The sequence below is a fragment of the Acanthopagrus latus genome, chromosome 9, assembly GCF_904848185.1.
Source record: "Acanthopagrus latus isolate v.2019 chromosome 9, fAcaLat1.1, whole genome shotgun sequence".
NCBI lineage: Eukaryota > Metazoa > Chordata > Actinopteri > Spariformes > Sparidae > Acanthopagrus > Acanthopagrus latus.
In genome coordinates, this window is record NC_051047.1 from 14,979,160 (window position 1) to 14,995,459 (window position 16,300).

The 16,300-nt window shown below is 41.7% G+C and overlaps 3 protein-coding genes across 14 annotated transcripts in view; 1 reads left to right on the forward strand and 2 right to left on the reverse strand.

Moving 5' to 3' along the window:
* Window positions 1-2,318: 2,318 nt before the first annotated feature.
* Window positions 2,319-7,552, reverse strand: pdk1 (pyruvate dehydrogenase kinase, isozyme 1). The gene is made up of 11 exons (XM_037109530.1): window positions 7,063-7,552; window positions 5,709-5,850; window positions 5,541-5,612; window positions 5,260-5,444; window positions 4,219-4,314; window positions 4,013-4,090; window positions 3,777-3,853; window positions 3,567-3,665; window positions 3,362-3,472; window positions 2,554-2,667; window positions 2,319-2,459 (listed from the first exon to the last, which is right to left on the reverse strand). Exons 1-11 carry the CDS (start codon window positions 7,169-7,171, stop codon window positions 2,319-2,321), a joined length of 1,224 nt encoding a protein of 407 aa, XP_036965425.1. The 5' UTR covers window positions 7,172-7,552.
* Window positions 7,553-8,394: 842 nt separating this feature from the next.
* On the forward strand, window positions 8,395-10,826 carry nup62l (nucleoporin 62 like). The gene is made up of 2 exons (XM_037109529.1): window positions 8,395-10,255; window positions 10,362-10,826. The coding sequence occupies exons 1-2, from the start codon at window positions 8,708-8,710 to the stop codon at window positions 10,518-10,520; spliced, it is 1,707 nt and encodes a 568-aa protein (XP_036965424.1). The 5' UTR covers window positions 8,395-8,707; the 3' UTR covers window positions 10,521-10,826.
* A 1,008-nt stretch (window positions 10,827-11,834) lies between these two features.
* itga6a (integrin, alpha 6a) overlaps window positions 11,835-16,300 on the reverse strand; it is a 34,937-nt gene continuing 30,471 nt past the window's right edge. For 11 of the 12 annotated variants that reach the window (XM_037108902.1, XM_037108895.1, XM_037108897.1 and 8 more), the window contains 10 exons: window positions 16,178-16,264; window positions 15,995-16,074; window positions 15,820-15,897; window positions 15,630-15,732; window positions 15,365-15,541; window positions 15,166-15,255; window positions 14,976-15,083; window positions 14,783-14,881; window positions 14,553-14,678; window positions 11,835-12,696 (listed from right to left, as the gene is read on the reverse strand). In XM_037108902.1, coding sequence (XP_036964797.1) covers window positions 12,532-12,696; window positions 14,553-14,678; window positions 14,783-14,881; window positions 14,976-15,083; window positions 15,166-15,255; window positions 15,365-15,541; window positions 15,630-15,732; window positions 15,820-15,897; window positions 15,995-16,074; window positions 16,178-16,264 — 1,113 coding nt within the window. In that variant the 3' untranslated portion in view covers window positions 11,835-12,531. Of the gene's footprint in view, window positions 12,697-13,192; window positions 13,321-14,552; window positions 14,679-14,782; window positions 14,882-14,975; window positions 15,084-15,165; window positions 15,256-15,364; window positions 15,542-15,629; window positions 15,733-15,819; window positions 15,898-15,994; window positions 16,075-16,177; window positions 16,265-16,300 lie in introns of all 12 variants that reach the window. The other variant, XM_037108905.1, reaches the window with a different exon arrangement.

Sequence of the window (16,300 nt, forward strand, 5' to 3'; positions counted from 1 at the left end):
CTTTCTAAATTCAGTGTTCTGGGGAGCTTATTTTCCTCTGAGAACAGCTCATTCAAACAGTTATGGGAAAAATACATATTTCTGAGTTTATTACCTCATTAATATTGTAAATATCAGTTTTGTGTTTGAATTTATTCTCTAGAAACTACATAGTGCACGTTTAATATATTGACACATATACAGGGTTTGATCCATGAAAACTTGTGAAAAAAACTTAATTTGAACCATTATGGTTCCAAGGTTAGAAATATGCTTGAATTTGAATATATTCCTTGAGAGATGTTTGATTCACAACATAATTTCCTCATTAAAGTCCCTCACAAATCAAAAATCTTTAAATAGTTTATACCCTTACCCTCAAAATTAGCAAAAATTAAGGAATCACAATCAAAACAATCAAAGTTGTTATGAACAGCTGCTGCTGATAGTTATGGGTATAAAGGAATTCTGTAAACTTTTTCAGTTGCATTTTTGTAATTAATTCGAGAGTGGATATTTTTCTGTCCAATACCTTGAAAGTGCTTGAATTGACTCTTAAAGAGCTGTTGTCCTGTATCAAATACTACTTTTGTGAAGCTATTTCAATTGTTGCCGACACTGTCAGGTTTTGATTGAACATTTATTTTGAGTCTGTCGCCTATTTTGGACTGCGGTATTGTCCTATTATTGTGTAATATTATTTCATATCATTGCTCCTCCACATGCTGTGTGTAGTCTAATGGAAAACTACAGTCATGTACAGCCTCAGTATGTAGCAGAGAACTGAATCAACAGATCAACAGCCCAGTAATGAATCATGGATTATGCAAGGCTTGTGTCACAGTCTGTAAATTAAAGATGACACACAGTGGACTCTGATTATTCACTTTAAAAATAATTTCTGCGCAATTAAATGATCAGAAAAAGTGTCAGCGGTCTGGGGAAAATAATCTTGTAATTGTTAAGTCTCATATCAGTATGGCAGGTGGTCTGATTGTGATAATTATTTTCAATGATATATCTATAAACCAAGTCCAATGGTGCATCATTCTTCCGGATTAACAGCAATATTCCCATGGCAACGATGATTTGATTTTTAATGCCCTCAAGTAAATTATGTTAGCATACAACTTGACTTTTTATTACAATTAGATTTCAGAGCCAGCTGTGTCCCTTTAGAGTTTATTGTAGTGATGTGTCAACCAAACACGGGGCAGAAATCTGTGAACAGAAGCAACGTGATGTGCTGTGACACAAAGAACTGATCATGGAAAGAAACATCAACAGACATTTTTAACACAACTAAGAATCAGTCTGAAGTATTTATTGTATACTGAACATGATCCGTACAGCAGAGCTGCTTTTAAGTGTAACATGGAAAATATGGATTCTAGCTTATTTGACAGCAACCCAAACACTGTATCCAGTCTCTAGGTAACACAATTCTCCCAAGGTCATCCTGCACCACCTGATTTTCAGAGACAAAGTTGGAAAAAAAATATGTTGCAAACCCATCAACACTGTTTTGATCGCATGTTGCCTGTGTACTGAAGAAGAAATGCCCAAAATGAAAACATTTGGACCAAAAAGACTTACGACACACATTTCCAACAGATTTCAAAACAAGCAGCAACTTAATGTGCACATTTTCCTATTATCAAACCTAACACAAAGCAGAAGAGATGAACAGAGCAGACTGTAACGGAAAAAAGTTCAACTTTCAGCTAGAACAAGCAGCAATGCAAAACAGGGATGAGCCGTAAACCAGTAAAGCAAAATGTCAATACAAACGTGGCGGATACCTTAAAGAAACCTTACTCATTGCACTGAAAACATCAAATGTTTCAACACATCGACACGTCGTCTGATTTCATCTCAACACAAATAGCTTGCTCATGTTTCTGACGTGTAGGCTGGTAATGAACAGCAATACAGAAACGGCAGAATACATTTGAGGTAATTCTGAAACTGTAATTCCATTACATAATGAAAGCACTGACATGTCAGCTCAGGACATCAACGCAATTAATTAATCCCCATTTTTAAAAGATGCTTAGTGCAAACGTCAGCCCAACAAAGTCCAGTATTGGTCTTTACTCTCTCACTAGCAAAAAGAGAAACTTTGCAGAAACCAATGAATAATGCTGTGCTTGTTTTTTAAATGAGGGCTGGTGCTCTCTGTCTATAGCTCTACGTGACATATATGGCACTAAGACTTTGTTCTAGTATTTTTTTTCCCTTTCTGTACAAAGAAATCTGGACCTATCAGTGCCCATTAAACACACACACACACTTATCATCTCTTGCACACGATGCTACAGGACGGCCTCCATTCTGGTCTAGAAGCTGCGGAACGTTGTCATATCCTTGGGCTCTTTGCTGGGGACGCACCAGTCGTCGGCCTCATGGAACGTCTTGTAGTGTTTCCAGACGGACTTGTTGTACACGGGGAGCCTCTCGATTGACTCTGTGGAGAGGGCCTGATAGAAGGTGGGGAGGGTAACGTTAACACGGTATGTTAACAATGCGTGCATTCTCCTTCCTCACGTACCGTTAATGTAAAAACACAATTACCCGAATGTAGATCACAGCATCAGTTCCATAACCCTCCAGAGAGTACAGCTTCAGGTCCCCTTGAAAGTAGCGGGCGTACAGGCGAGAGATGGGCAGGCCATAGCCATAACCAGCCTAGGAAAAAAGAAGTTAACTTCTACAACTGCAGTCTACATAACAAAGAGTACATTTTAGAACTGTGAAGTGACTGATGAAGAGGGGACCTATTATGCTTCCTTCAGTGTGTTATTTATTTTATTGTGCATGCAGAGATCTTGAAAGCTACAAAGGTTTCCCACAGAAAACACTGCTCCTGAAGCGCCTCGTCAATAATCCCGCCTGTAATTCCGTGACTTTGTGACATAATTTGCATAATTTAATGCTTAGCAGCTAGTTTTCATTTAGCAACGCTGCTCTGTTGCTGTTAGTGGTGCTGGCACAGGCATGTGTGAGCTGACCAATCAGAGGAGACCGTGTATTCAGGAGAGCAGGCCTTAAAGAGACAGGAGCTGAAAACAGAGTGTTTCAGGCAGAGGGGGGATACAGTGCTGCAGCACTGCACAGTATGGAGGAAACTGATGGGTTATTTCAGCATTAATGCATGTAAACTGGTTCGAGTAGTAACTCAAAATTAAGCCTAGATATTGAATAGCACAACAGCTACAAGTCAGAGGAAAAATATGTATCTTTGTTAAAAATGATTTGGGAGTGAACTGTCCCTTTAAGATTTTGACAGCGCCAAGAAGTATTTGGATCAGTCTGGAGCAGAGCTGGCTCACATTCATCCGAATAAGTCACACACCGTTGATCACACATGAGGAATACTGACCAGAGGAGCAGCACGGGACCCGTCGATGCTGGGCCGAGGAGCTGTGGAGTACGTGTAGGTGAACAGGCGGTCGATCTTACGCAGCGGCACGCCTCCTCCGCGATCGCTCACCTGGAGAAGAACATATGGTCTGAACAGTTTCCTCATCCGGTAACTGCCATCGAAAAAAAAAAAAAAAAAAAAAAGTGCAGCAGCTCAGCTTTACCTTCACTGTCAGATCTTCAGTTCCCAGAGCGACCTGTGTGTGGATGGCAGGATACTCCATGGCATCGCCGTATAACTCCATGGTGGCCCGCATGGCGTTCTGCATTTTTGTCAAATGTTAAACAGAAAAGAAAGGAAATGTATAACAATGTTAAACTGCGTCACGTGAACAAGCCGTCCAACTGTGAGTTCAAAAAAGTAAAAATCCTACCTTAAAAAGTTCAAACACCATGTGATACAAGTGAGACGGCACGTAGACCACACCGATGGGGTTGTCCTTCTCTTTCACTGTCAGGACACACAGATGATCAGATATGGTTTAATCAAGTAATCTGTATGTATTTCTTTATTCATAAAACAGTTGCTGCATAGAACAAGTGCTTGAGATAAGTGGGAGGGAATGTGTGAAGTATAAAATAAAAAAGCGAAAGTGTTTATTTAATTTACCATTGAATTCCTCCAGTACCAGCTCCGGAGAGTTCATGTAGTACCGGTCACAGAGGCCTCGAGCATTTTCGTAGGCATCTTCGAGGGAGACGATTGTTTTCAGGAAAGAGCACAAAAGAAACTTGAATACTTGACCGAGGACAAGTTTGATCGCTCTGTTAACTTCCTCATGAAAAATGTTGGCGTTCTTAAAGCAACAGTCTCACCTCTGATAACCTCAGTGACACGACAGTGTGGATCAATACTGCCGATCTGTTTGGGATGTGCAGGGTTCACCTTCACCTTCCCACCGAAGAGCAGAGCTGGAATATAAACACACAGGGATGTTGAGAAACAGATTTACGTCACGATTCTTAATCCAGACAATGCTTGGATGTCTCCTCAAACTCAGAGATGTTCATTTTAGCTTCACATGAGAGACAAAGAAAAGCAAAAAACCCCTCATAGCTAAGAACTCTGACCATTTAAAAAAAAAAACTTCCCCCATTTTACCCATTAAAGTGTATTTACAGGTCTTGGGGGGAGCACTGCTGCACATGTGAAGGAAGTAGCATCCTCCAGAGGAAACTACCTTCAGCGATGTCGCTCAGTGGCTAAGGTGCATTGTGGGTAATGTAGGCACCAGGTTTCTAAAAAGCAGTCAACTTGTGTAGCACTGCACTCTGTTGCTGTCATTATTCATTTGAACAGATTTCCAAAATGGATACATACAGACACAAACCTGCTGCTGTGTTCACTGTTACAACTCGTCCGATATCTCTGAATGTTTTTCTGTAACTGTTGGACCTAACCCAACCTTGTGATTTTGTCCTTGGCGTGTTCGCTCTCCTAATCTAATCATGACCCTGCAAATCTTCTTTCTGTACTTTGTTATATTGTTCCTTCATCCTTATAGCAGGAAAACCAGCAGAAGGAAAGATTTTAACAGGGTCAGGCGCACAGCGGGGGCTTTATTTTCCTGCTAAAAAGTTCAATATTGATGATCGTAACAGTTATGACATGCCTAAAACAAAGATGTGATACAGAAGGATCTTTTTCCAAACCGAACTATTTAGGCACTGCTGTCTTTTATAGTGCAAGACTGGGCAGGTTTGGGTGCGGTCTGTCGATTTCTGGTTCGCTGTGGCAGTGATGTTAAAGGTCCACACACAGTATGCACTACAGAGCAGTGTATACACACACGATATGATTTATGACGAACAACAACAGATCCTGTTTTTTTTTAAAGCAGAGACAGGTCAACTCACTGTGCTGGTTGAGCAGCATCCTGATTGATATCCTGCTCATGTAGAAACGATCCAGGAAATACTGAACGTTCTGGCTGACGACCGGGTCCGTGCCGTACGTCTCCTTGTACTCCACGACGCCCTGAGCCATGGTGGGGATGACATCGTTGTGTCGGTTCCTGACTTTTATCACCGCGTCTGTGAAACTAAACAAAGACAGAAAGATATCGACGATAAAACTACACACAGCCATAAAAGAAATGAGGCTAGACTGCACTGTGTGCGTGTTTTAATTCACTCACTCGTATGTGACTTTTTCATCATCCGCGTTTTTGTCTTTGAACTCGAGAATCTCCTGAAAACTCTGCATGTACCTGCATGAAAATCAAGGAAAGTCATGACCATCTACTGGCCGGCATCACAGTAATTTGAGAGCCATTAAGGAAAAAAGCAGAAGAACCTCTTCATACCAGCTCTGCACCAGCCGGACGGATGGAGTCCTCAGTAAGTTGTCAGGCAGCAGGTTGATCTCTTTCATGATGTTCGCCAACCTAACAGGTAACTCCTGTCTGAGGAAGGCGAACGACGTCCTCTCACACGCGTTCTCTGAGCCTGAAGGGTGTAATCACACAGGAATGTTCTTGTTATTAAATAAACAGTATTTGGAGATAAATGTTGCCACAAAAGTGATTTCACTCTCTAGAACTGCAACCACTGATCGATGAATTGTCAGAAAGCAGATGTTCTTGTCTGGTTTATTTCATGTATAAACTTTTTTTTTTACAGTGTGCATCATTCCATGCCAACCAGCCACAAAATTCAGACATCTTCCCAGTTCATGTCATGGATATAAGAGGACTTAGAAGATAAGAAATTAATGTAAAGACTAAATTCATGGGACCTTGTAAAAATATCACTGTACGCTTGTTTTTTTAAAGTGTGGCCCTCTGAGCTGAGTCTCATGTTTGTAAATCTGGGTGTGTGTATTCTAAACTTCACCGATCGCTCATTTTTCACTGGATGATTTGAAACGTACTCATTCAAATGGTTAATGCAGTTATCAGATTTGTGATACTAAATCATTTTCTTTACCTCAACAAATGCTCTTTTAATTAAAAAAAATAACATTTCCACTAGCTTTCACTATCTTGCTGCCAAAGTTTGATTCTGTGATGTATCAAAATGTGATTTTACATTCATGAAATACAATATAAACTGAAATGACAAAGGGGCCCGAACGCATTTCCTGCATTTTTGCTTGATCTCAAGTTGCCGTCTCACAGCACAGGTGTATTTCCAGTTCAGTCAACAGGGAAGCACAGCTTATCATGGGCCCATCAGCTGCCCCTTGTTTCCCTGGTCAAGATGACATGTTCGGTATCAACTATCAAAATCAATGCAATAAAGTGTGTTAAAAGATTTGATTGGACTGAAAATCAGGTCACAGAATATTGTAAAAGACTTCTACCTTTTACTTTTTGTGTGCACAAATGCCCCTCTAAAAATGGAGAGTCAAAACATTGATTCCTGTATGAAACGTATTATATTACAATGTTGAAAAGATGCTTTCATTCAGCAGATCACCACAAGAGGTCAGGAGTTACATGTCAGGGGTTGCCAGATAATTAGCAGAATGGGATTTTTGACTTTTCTCAAATCTTAATCTAACAATATGAGGAGGGACTTTCATTATTTAACAGCTCACAAAGAGAGGTCAGGCTTTGTATTGAGTGATCCCTCGCAGAACAGAACAGCAGGGACTTCCGATGCAACATATGGAGGCATAAAGACACTGTTGTTTGTAGGGTGTGAACGTCATCTTACCAAAATCCAGAAACTGCTTCATTGAAAGAGGGGAGGGGGAAAATTTGGAGTAATAGTCAATGTCCTTTCCTACAGCCAAGCTGCTCCTCAAGAACCTTAAAATCCTCATTTTGACAGGTCCGGTGCTGGCTCGCTGGGCGGACGGTGTTGGTCAAAAGGCGTCACAGACTATTGAATTTGATCACCGGTGGCATCCGCAGCACAGCCGTTGCACTCAGTGTTAGCTAATCTATGTTGACATTAGCTTCCACGCTAACTCCAGCAGCTCGCACACACGCTCGTGGCGTTAACGTCCAGTTACGGATGGACTTGTTAACATTTGTGCATCCATGGTCACCTCCACTGTGAAATGTGTATTTAGTTGTCCGTCGGTTCACTGGCTCATAGTCATGAATCCTTGTGGCAGAAATGTCAACATGCCAAGAACGCAGTGTGCATACTGTGTGCGAAGCTAGCTCAGCCCAAGAGTAATGACGATGTCAAGATAAGTCTCGCGAGTAACCTTCTCCTCCTCCTCCTTAGCTAGGAGTTAGCTTTCGACTTTGTCAAGATACCTAAAACAAATAAAAAATAAAATCAAAACTATTGTTCGGATAAAATCTAATAACATTTAAAAAGCTATAATAATAATAATGATGATATTAAGAGACCAACCAAAACCAAGCAGGTCTGATTCAAAATCAAATGTTTTTAAATGCAATAATAATTTGTGTACATTTGTGTAACTATTATGTTATTGTGGTTTGGATGAAAGTTTATCAAACAAATATTCACGTTTAACTTTGTAACGTGAATTGGTTTCGGAAAAAAAAAACACTTTAGATAATTGAAATGTCCATTAAAAAATCTTTACAGTGAAATAAATATTGGTGTTATCCTGAAAGATTCTCAAAGATAATCCACTCGTAAACATCTTGTGCCGAGGTGACGTTAGTTTTAGGTTTCTTTTGTTTCGTTTTGTCTTTATCTCTTTTACACAGCGGTTACAGACAATTTAAGTGTCATATTTGTCAGCCAACAATTTCTTTAATTAAATAACTGCTATTAAAGATCATGGTTTTATTGGATTTTGTGTGAACAAGTTGTTTGTGATTCGGTTAGTAGGCGACAAGTAGCTCCAGTTACTATCTTTTAGTACAATCAGTAGTCTTCGGAAAAACACATATCTCTCTTTCCCTGAAGCATGTTTCTCAGGCAGCGAGGTCTACCAATGAGACTTCAGTTTTGGTTTGATCAGGATCATGATTGGGTAATGGAACTGTCAATCTTGCAAAGGAGGCGGAATTTGTGTCCTGGCAGACAAAACTCAGGCGAAATATTATTGATGTTGGTCCTGACTGTCGTCACTTCCTTTAGTGGACTACGGAGGTGCCTGTATGAAGCAGTAAAAAAGCAGCGGGCCACGTTTCTGTGAAGGATGTCTAGTTAGTTTTTGGTCACCGTCAGGACACGGTAACGTTATCAAACTTGTGATTGACTTTATTAACCGCTAACTTGTCGGAAGTCACTGTAGGGGAGGAACTGTTTCCTCGGTGACTTCTGTTGAACCAACTCGTATTAGCGACCCGCCAAAAGCCACGGAGAGGTTCAGCGAGGAAGTGACCATTTTGTTTGTCAGCTGCTTTCGATATCGTTTAATCTAAACATGAGTGGTGGGTTCAACTTCGGCCAAGCCTCGACGGGGTTCACTTTTGGAGCTCAGAAGACGACACCCGCGGCCGCCGGCACCACCTTTGGGATGACAAGTTCCACACCTGCGGCTTCCGGAGGGGGCTTCTCCTTCGGCACAGCTCCCCAGGCCGCCCCCAACCCCGCCGGCTCTTTCAGCTTTGGCACCCCAGCAAAGAGCACAGCATCCGGCGGAGGCTTCTCTTTCGGGACCCCCGCCGCCTCCACCACTTTTGGCATGGGCACGGCTCCTCAGACCACAGCACCGGCCGCGGGGTTAACTTTAGGCTCCGCAGCAGCTCCGGCTTCGGGGTCAGGGTTCACACTGGGCATGGGCCAGCCCGCACAGACCACCGCTGCCGCCCCTACAGGAGGGGGCTTCGCCTTTGGCACTACGCCTCAAGTTCAACCCCAACCCACAGCGGCACCAGCAGCAGCAGTAGCTCCAACAGTGACGTCCGCGGCAATGACAGCCCCAGGTGGCCTCTCGTCCTTTGGAGGGTTCAGCTTTGGACAGCCCAAGGTCCAGGTGACCACAGCTGCAGCCCCCGCGGCTGCCCCAGGAGGTGGCTTCAGCTTTGGCACCAGTGCTCCCTCCAACCTCACCATGAGCAGCCAGCCCCAGCCAGTCTCCACCGCTGCTGCCCCGACAGCTCCAGCCGCAGGAGTTTCCTTTGGGATTAAGCCATCGACAACCCCAGCTCCTCCTGCCGCCACACAGGCCACCCTAGCTCCGGGTCCGTCTCTCTTTGCTTCACCTATCGCCACAGCTGCTGCTCCTGCTACTGCTGCTGCCACTGCTGCTGCAACAACTACTGGCTTTACTTTGGGTGCAGCCCCAGCTCCATCTCTAGCACCAAGCACTTCGGCTGCAGCTACTGTATCAGCTGCAGGAGGTCTGCCTTTCATGATCAAACCTCTGGGTGCAGCATCCACCACCTCCACTGCCACCCTCATCTCTGCTGCCACGACTGCAGCTGCCACAGCAGGCGCTACTTCTGGCTTCACACTGGGGCTCAAGCCTGCATCGAGCACGCTCGCCGCCACAGCAACCGCCATAGCCACAACAGTCACTACAACCACAGCCCCCCCAGTGATGACCTACGCCCAGCTCGAAGGTCTCATTAACAAGTGGAGTCTGGAGCTGGAGGACCAAGAGAGACACTTCTTACAGCAGGCCACTCAGGTGAACGCCTGGGACCGCATGCTGGTGGAGAACGGGGAGAAGATCACAGCCCTGCATAAGGAGATGGAGAAGGTGAAGCTGGACCAGAGGAGGCTAAACCAGGAGCTGGACTTCATCTTGTCCCAGCAGAAGGAGCTGGAGGACTTGCTCTGCCCGCTTGAGGAGTCGGTCAAGGAGCAAAGCGGAACCATCTACATGCAGAACGCCGACGAGGAGCGAGAGAGAACGTACAAGCTGGCAGAGAATGTGGACGCACAGCTGAAGAGGATGTCGCAGGACCTGAAGGAGATCATCGAGCACCTGAACACATCCAGCGGCCCTGCAGATACCAGCGACCCAGTAAGACGAGACCTTTTTGTTAGTTATTGTTTTTTGGTGCTTTGGCATTTACTGTTACAGATTAATCTAACATGTGCCTTTCTTCTGTGCTCATTTTCTCCCCCAGCTGCAGCAGATCTGTAAGATTCTCAACACCCACATGGATTCACTTCAGTGGATCGACCAGAACTCAGTTCTCCTGCAGAGAAGAGTGGAGGAAGTGTCCAAACTGTGTGACAACCAGCGCAAGGAGCAGGAGAAAACCTTCCGCTTAACATTTGACTGATGTGGCATAAATCTGTTGACATGTATATTGACATAATGCTAACTTTGGATTTTGTTGTTTTCTAGTAGTCGTTAAGAGGAAAGGGGTGTCTCTTTGGATACACAACCAAAACATTCATCACAACCACAGTCTGCTGTTTATCTCAGCTGTTTTGAGTTGATGAGGGTTTCATAAAGAGTGATATTTTCAATGCAATGGCTTTTTTATACAGTAGTGAAAATGATCATCTGTTCCTATGTAAATGCTATGCTTGTTAAATAGTATGAATAAATAAATAAATCTCTTGGATGAGGCTTTGTAAGCAGATGAACTTTTCTGCAATTTATTTCAGTGACATTATGGTTACCCTTTACACAAACAGTGTCCCTGTAACATTTCAGTATCTGTTATTTTTGAGACTTAAGGATGGAAATTTAGTTTTTGCCTTCATACATGGAGCTGAAACATTTGCTTTTGTGCTGGACCACTGCAGCCAGAAAAAAAGAATGAAATTGAACATTATATTTAGATAACATTTATCCCTTTTTTATCATGCTGAAATAACTACTAAGTGTATTCACTTAACACTAGAAGCAAAGCTGAGACCAACAGGGATGGATGCAGAACAAATACTAAAATGACCCCCCTGCCCCGACAGTTACAAAATAATTACGGAGGAAACATTGTGCTTAGTCGATTAAATCAAAATTTAACAATTTTTTTTTTATTATCAAGTAAACTTTTAAGCAATTCCAACTGAAAAGCTCAACATAACCTCATTCTAGCTTCTCAGTTTTGGGGATTTGCTGCTTTTCTTGTCATATGTGAAAGTAAACTAATCTGCAATGATTAATCAGTCATTTGTCAATTGCCACTTTTTTATTGCTTATTTTAAAGGGACTCTATGTATTGAGGCAATGTACGTGTATTAATCACTCTTTTTATTGGCCATAGTGGATGTTGTTAAAAGCTGCTGGACCGGATTTCTTTGTGAAGGACTCAGGTCGTATTTTCCGTGACAGTCTGAAGGATGTGACTTGATACATGTTCTTCAGTACCTCATCTCAATGACCTTAGAGAGACACAGTAGCTAAGTTAGTTTAGAAATGAGTCCGCAAAAAGAAAATAAACGACCAGCTTCCAACACAGCACAGAAGTTCCACAGAGTTCCTCTTAATGTGAATATTTTCTGGTTTCTTTACTGCTCTGTGTCAGTAAATTGAGATTATGGACCTAATAATAGATTAAAATCATTCACTAGATAAAGACAGGAGAAATATTTGTCAGCCCTACTTCACAATAGCTTATATTAACAGTAATGAAATTGCACAGAGGTAACCCAGTGTTTAAAAATGGTGTTTATTATACAATTCGACACGTAAGACATTGACATTGAATTAAATCTATATAACACACATTTCAGCTACTTTTCACCAGTGTCCCTTTGGATTCCTTACACTGAACAGAAGGAGTTACTTCAGTGACGACCTACAGTACAGTGGATGCTACCTGAATGCCACAGTAGTGAGAAGAGGTGAAGAGCAAATGTGGGAAAAATTCCCTCAACTGGCTTTTAAACGCTCAGTTATACATCTTTAATTATTGTACCTACATGTCATTCCAAAGACGAAGTTGTTTTGTCTGAAAGCGCTGAACTAGACGCATAAATCGCTACAACAAATGTACAGATTTACATTCACGTGACACTAAGCTGGCTGTACCTTCCTTGCATAGACTTTTTAGTAAGACAGTACAACTCCACAGACACACAGTGTTCAACACTGCCCTGTGTTGATCCGCTGCAGGCAAACATAAGACTGAAAAAAAAAAACTCTTTGGCTGCATGACATTATTTTTTATCAAAAAATAAATATACAGTGTGCAGAAGAATTTCAATATATACAAAATATACAAACAACATTTCATCATCTATACAGTGTAAAAATCCAAAGACATGAACCAGACTAATTCCTGAAAAGGATTACCTACGATCATTTTTTTTTTTTTAAATCACTGAGGCTTGACGATTTTTTTATGAGTAACTTTCATTGTCAATCCAAGAGGTCATCCACTGCTTCCTCTCGAAAGCATCAAGCTTCACTGTGCCGTCTTTGTACTCGGGGGTTTCCTTTCTAATCCTAATGGCGTGGTAACGCGGCACGCTGTCGTCACGCTTGGAGCGTTTGAAGAATCCACACTGAGGAGGGAGAATTTGAAAACCACACAAAATACTTAATATTAAAAACAGATTAATGTCAGCAAATATTCATGCAGGAGAGAGATGTGCAGGAGTGTTAAGCATGCTTTCACAGTTTTTGAACGAGACATTTCAAACAGCCAAGCAGTCAAAGAGATGTCAGCGAAAGTGCCTGCAGAGCATCAAGAGCAATTACAGCGAAAAATTGATCTCAAGGAGGAAAATATGAAGCCTGCTGGTAAGAAAATGCATTGATATTTTGGGGGCAAAATTCAGAGACACATATTGTACAAATATAATAACAAGTAAGACGTTACAATTTCTCGCTTTCGGCAAAAAAAACACAAATTGTCAATTTTCCTTCCTCAGCTCAGTACAATATGTGTCTGATTGAATTTTTCTGCATTGAGTCAGCTGATTTGAAAGTGAGTTCATTAGTCGGTGCAGCAGTAATCACACTCCATGCTGCCAGCTCATTTGTTTTTGTTTTTTTTACCAATGTTCACAGAGTATAAATCAGGCCTCAGCAGACAGTTTGTCTTTGTCAGAGGGCTGAACATGGATCTCTGCCTTGTGATATGCAGCATCGTATTCGTCTTTTGTTGCTCTCTTGAAGAAGCCACACTGAGGGGAGGAGCAAGGGTGACCAAGTGTTAAAGGGTGATAACAAGAGTCAACAGCCATTAGGATTTCTTCCAGTAAAACACCAGAGGAAATACATTTTATTAAGTGAATACATTCACCTGGACAGTCAAGTGTTGACGCTTGAATGTCAGCAGACAAAAATGTAACATTTAATCATATAACAAATCTCTTCTCATATTTATCTTCACACCGAAATAGAACGTATTTGACCTTTGACACAGTTGAATACTAACTTGAACGCAGCTTAGCAGTAAATTGAAGGTCTTAGTCTTTTGAAGGAAATCATTTGCAAATGTGGAATGTAATCATATTCTCTTTCTGGCTGGGAGTTACACATCACAACTGGTGTATCTGAGCCCAAATAGATAATCTGGGACATAACTAACCATTATATAGTCCTCTATATATACTATATGTCCAATAGTCAACCTTTCTATGTATTTTTGAATAACTTGTTGTTTGTTTGATTGGTTCTTTTATTGTCTGTCTGTCTTGTAAACTGTTCAAGTGTACATACAAAAATCAATTTCACACTTCATTTTTGGTGTGAATTAACAAAAAACAAGATACCTTCTGAGGTGCTGGTGAGCAGATAGACTGATGCAAGCTCTTTACCTCTGCTTCCAGTCTTTGTGCTAAGTTAAAGCTAACTTTAAAATAAAATATACACATATAAGGAGGGTATCTACTCTCACCTCTAACTCGACTATTCTGCAAAATACCACAGATATTATTACACCATTGGAAATTTTCTTTAACAGCCACCTATATAAACTTGACATTTATCAAATGTTATTTGTTGCAATTTAACAACATGAAATTTTAAGTTAACATTAAATATGTGGCTGTGTTGGTTCATGAGTAACAGAAGAAAAAAAAATAATAATAATAATAATAAATAATAATAATAATAATAATAATAATAATAATAATAATAATAATAATAATAATAATAATAATAATAATAATAATGGCCCTTCTGTGCTTCCATAGATCTACAATCAACAGCGCACCATACAAAATAAAAGTCATTCACCATAAAAATAATTATTTTTCAGACTTAAATTTTTACTGCTTTTGAATATCTTCTTTATTGACACAGATGACACCTTTTCTGACCCAATTTCTCCAAAGATGTCAGTGAAGTTTATGTTTTTTATCACCTATTTTCATCCCATGTAATCCCTTTGTATTACCGTCTCTGTACTCACCTTCCAGAGAAGAAACACCAACAAAGCCAAAATCAAGATGCCTGCAAGAACAGCCACCAGGATGATCCACCAGGGAACTCCGGTGTGCTGTGCCACGGCACCCTCTGAAGTCACTGTCACTTTCACCTGCAATGCAACGCCACGGGCAGGAAAACCGAGATGTCGGGTGAGTCAGGACCAAGATAGCTAAGGAAGAATTATTCAGAACCTTTTACTTAGGTGCAACTTACTTCAGTGTCAGGAGTTCTCAGGATCATGTTGTTAGGCTGACCCTGCAAGACGAGTGAGGCCTTCACAACGATTTCCAAGTATGAGAGAGAGGCGTAATCCTGTGTGAAAACAAAAACAGCTGCTCAGGGCGGAGAGTCACAGAAAATCACTCTGATGGAGCCACGCGGAGACAGTTTAAACACGTTTCCTTACCTCAATAAAGGTCGAGTTCCAGAGGCGAGACCTCAGCTCAACTGCTGTACCGTCGAGGCCCTGCAGAGGGCAACTGAGCTCCACACATTGGATGTCCTTGCCACATGACTAGGAAGGAAAGACTGTGTTACACATCTGAACAGTCCATACCTTTAAATAACAATGTGATTACATCCGTACAAACACTCACCAGTACTTTATTTTTGCCCGACAGTGACGACATTTTGCTGACAGGTTTCCTCTCTCCAATTTCTCGTTTGGTCCTGGACGCAGACGACTCCTGAAAGCACACGTGTCCTTGTTAATTCAAGGTGAAATTAAGAGGTGCAGGTTTGCTGATGATGGTTGCTTGCTGTAGTAGAGGAAAAAAAAAGGTTTAGAAATTCTACCCGGATGTGTTTGAGAGAGTTGATCTCAGACTCTGGGGAGCAGAGGATCTCCTGCGGTCCAGGAGAGGAGATCTTCACCAGGTACAGAAGCCACTTCCCATGTTTATTAAACTTGGGCCACTGAATGCGCAGCGAGGCTTTGACAGGATGCGTCAGAGTTTTCCACACGTTGTTTATCTGAAGAGGAGTTCATTATGTTAGAACTTGGCTGCTTTAAATGCTAAAAACATCAGGTTGTGTGACTGCAGCTGTGAAGAAAACCCACTCTGAATGTGTAGTTAATCAAACTTCCAATCTCTTCTTCTGTCTTCATGGCACTTTCACCTTTCACGACACCTCCGAAGGACACCTGATTAGGGTTGGCCTCGCTTTTGAAAACAAGCAAACGTATTTATTTCACCTACTCTTGGAGTTACTGTGTCTTTATTGTGGCTAAACAGCAGTTTAACACTCACCCAGAGACAGATAACGGCAATTCAATGATTACTTTAACCTTTACTTTAACGGAAGCAAGGTTGTCTTGCACGCTTGTCCTGAAAGAAAACAAAATACACCAGTATGAAATGATACTTATACCCATTCATACACATGCAGAACACCTATACCTATACCACCTATGGCAGCTCTTACGTTTGGAGCTGCAGGTCAATGTCAATCTCCGTGGTGTTCAGCGTCATACCAGAAGTGCTCAGGATGATGTAAAATGTAGTCTGATGGAAATAAACAAAAACAAAAAAGCTGCAGCATCTCTCACATGGAAGTACAGCAGCAGAGTGTCACAATGAACATGTGAAGCTTAAGACAAGTGGGTACCGTGGAGTTGCTCTTAAAAGGATTCCCCAGCTCACAGTCTGCCTGAGAGCCGTTCTGATTGGCTGTGCAGATGATCGGCTTCTCCGCCTGGAAAAAACAAATCACTGATTCAGAGGGAAATTA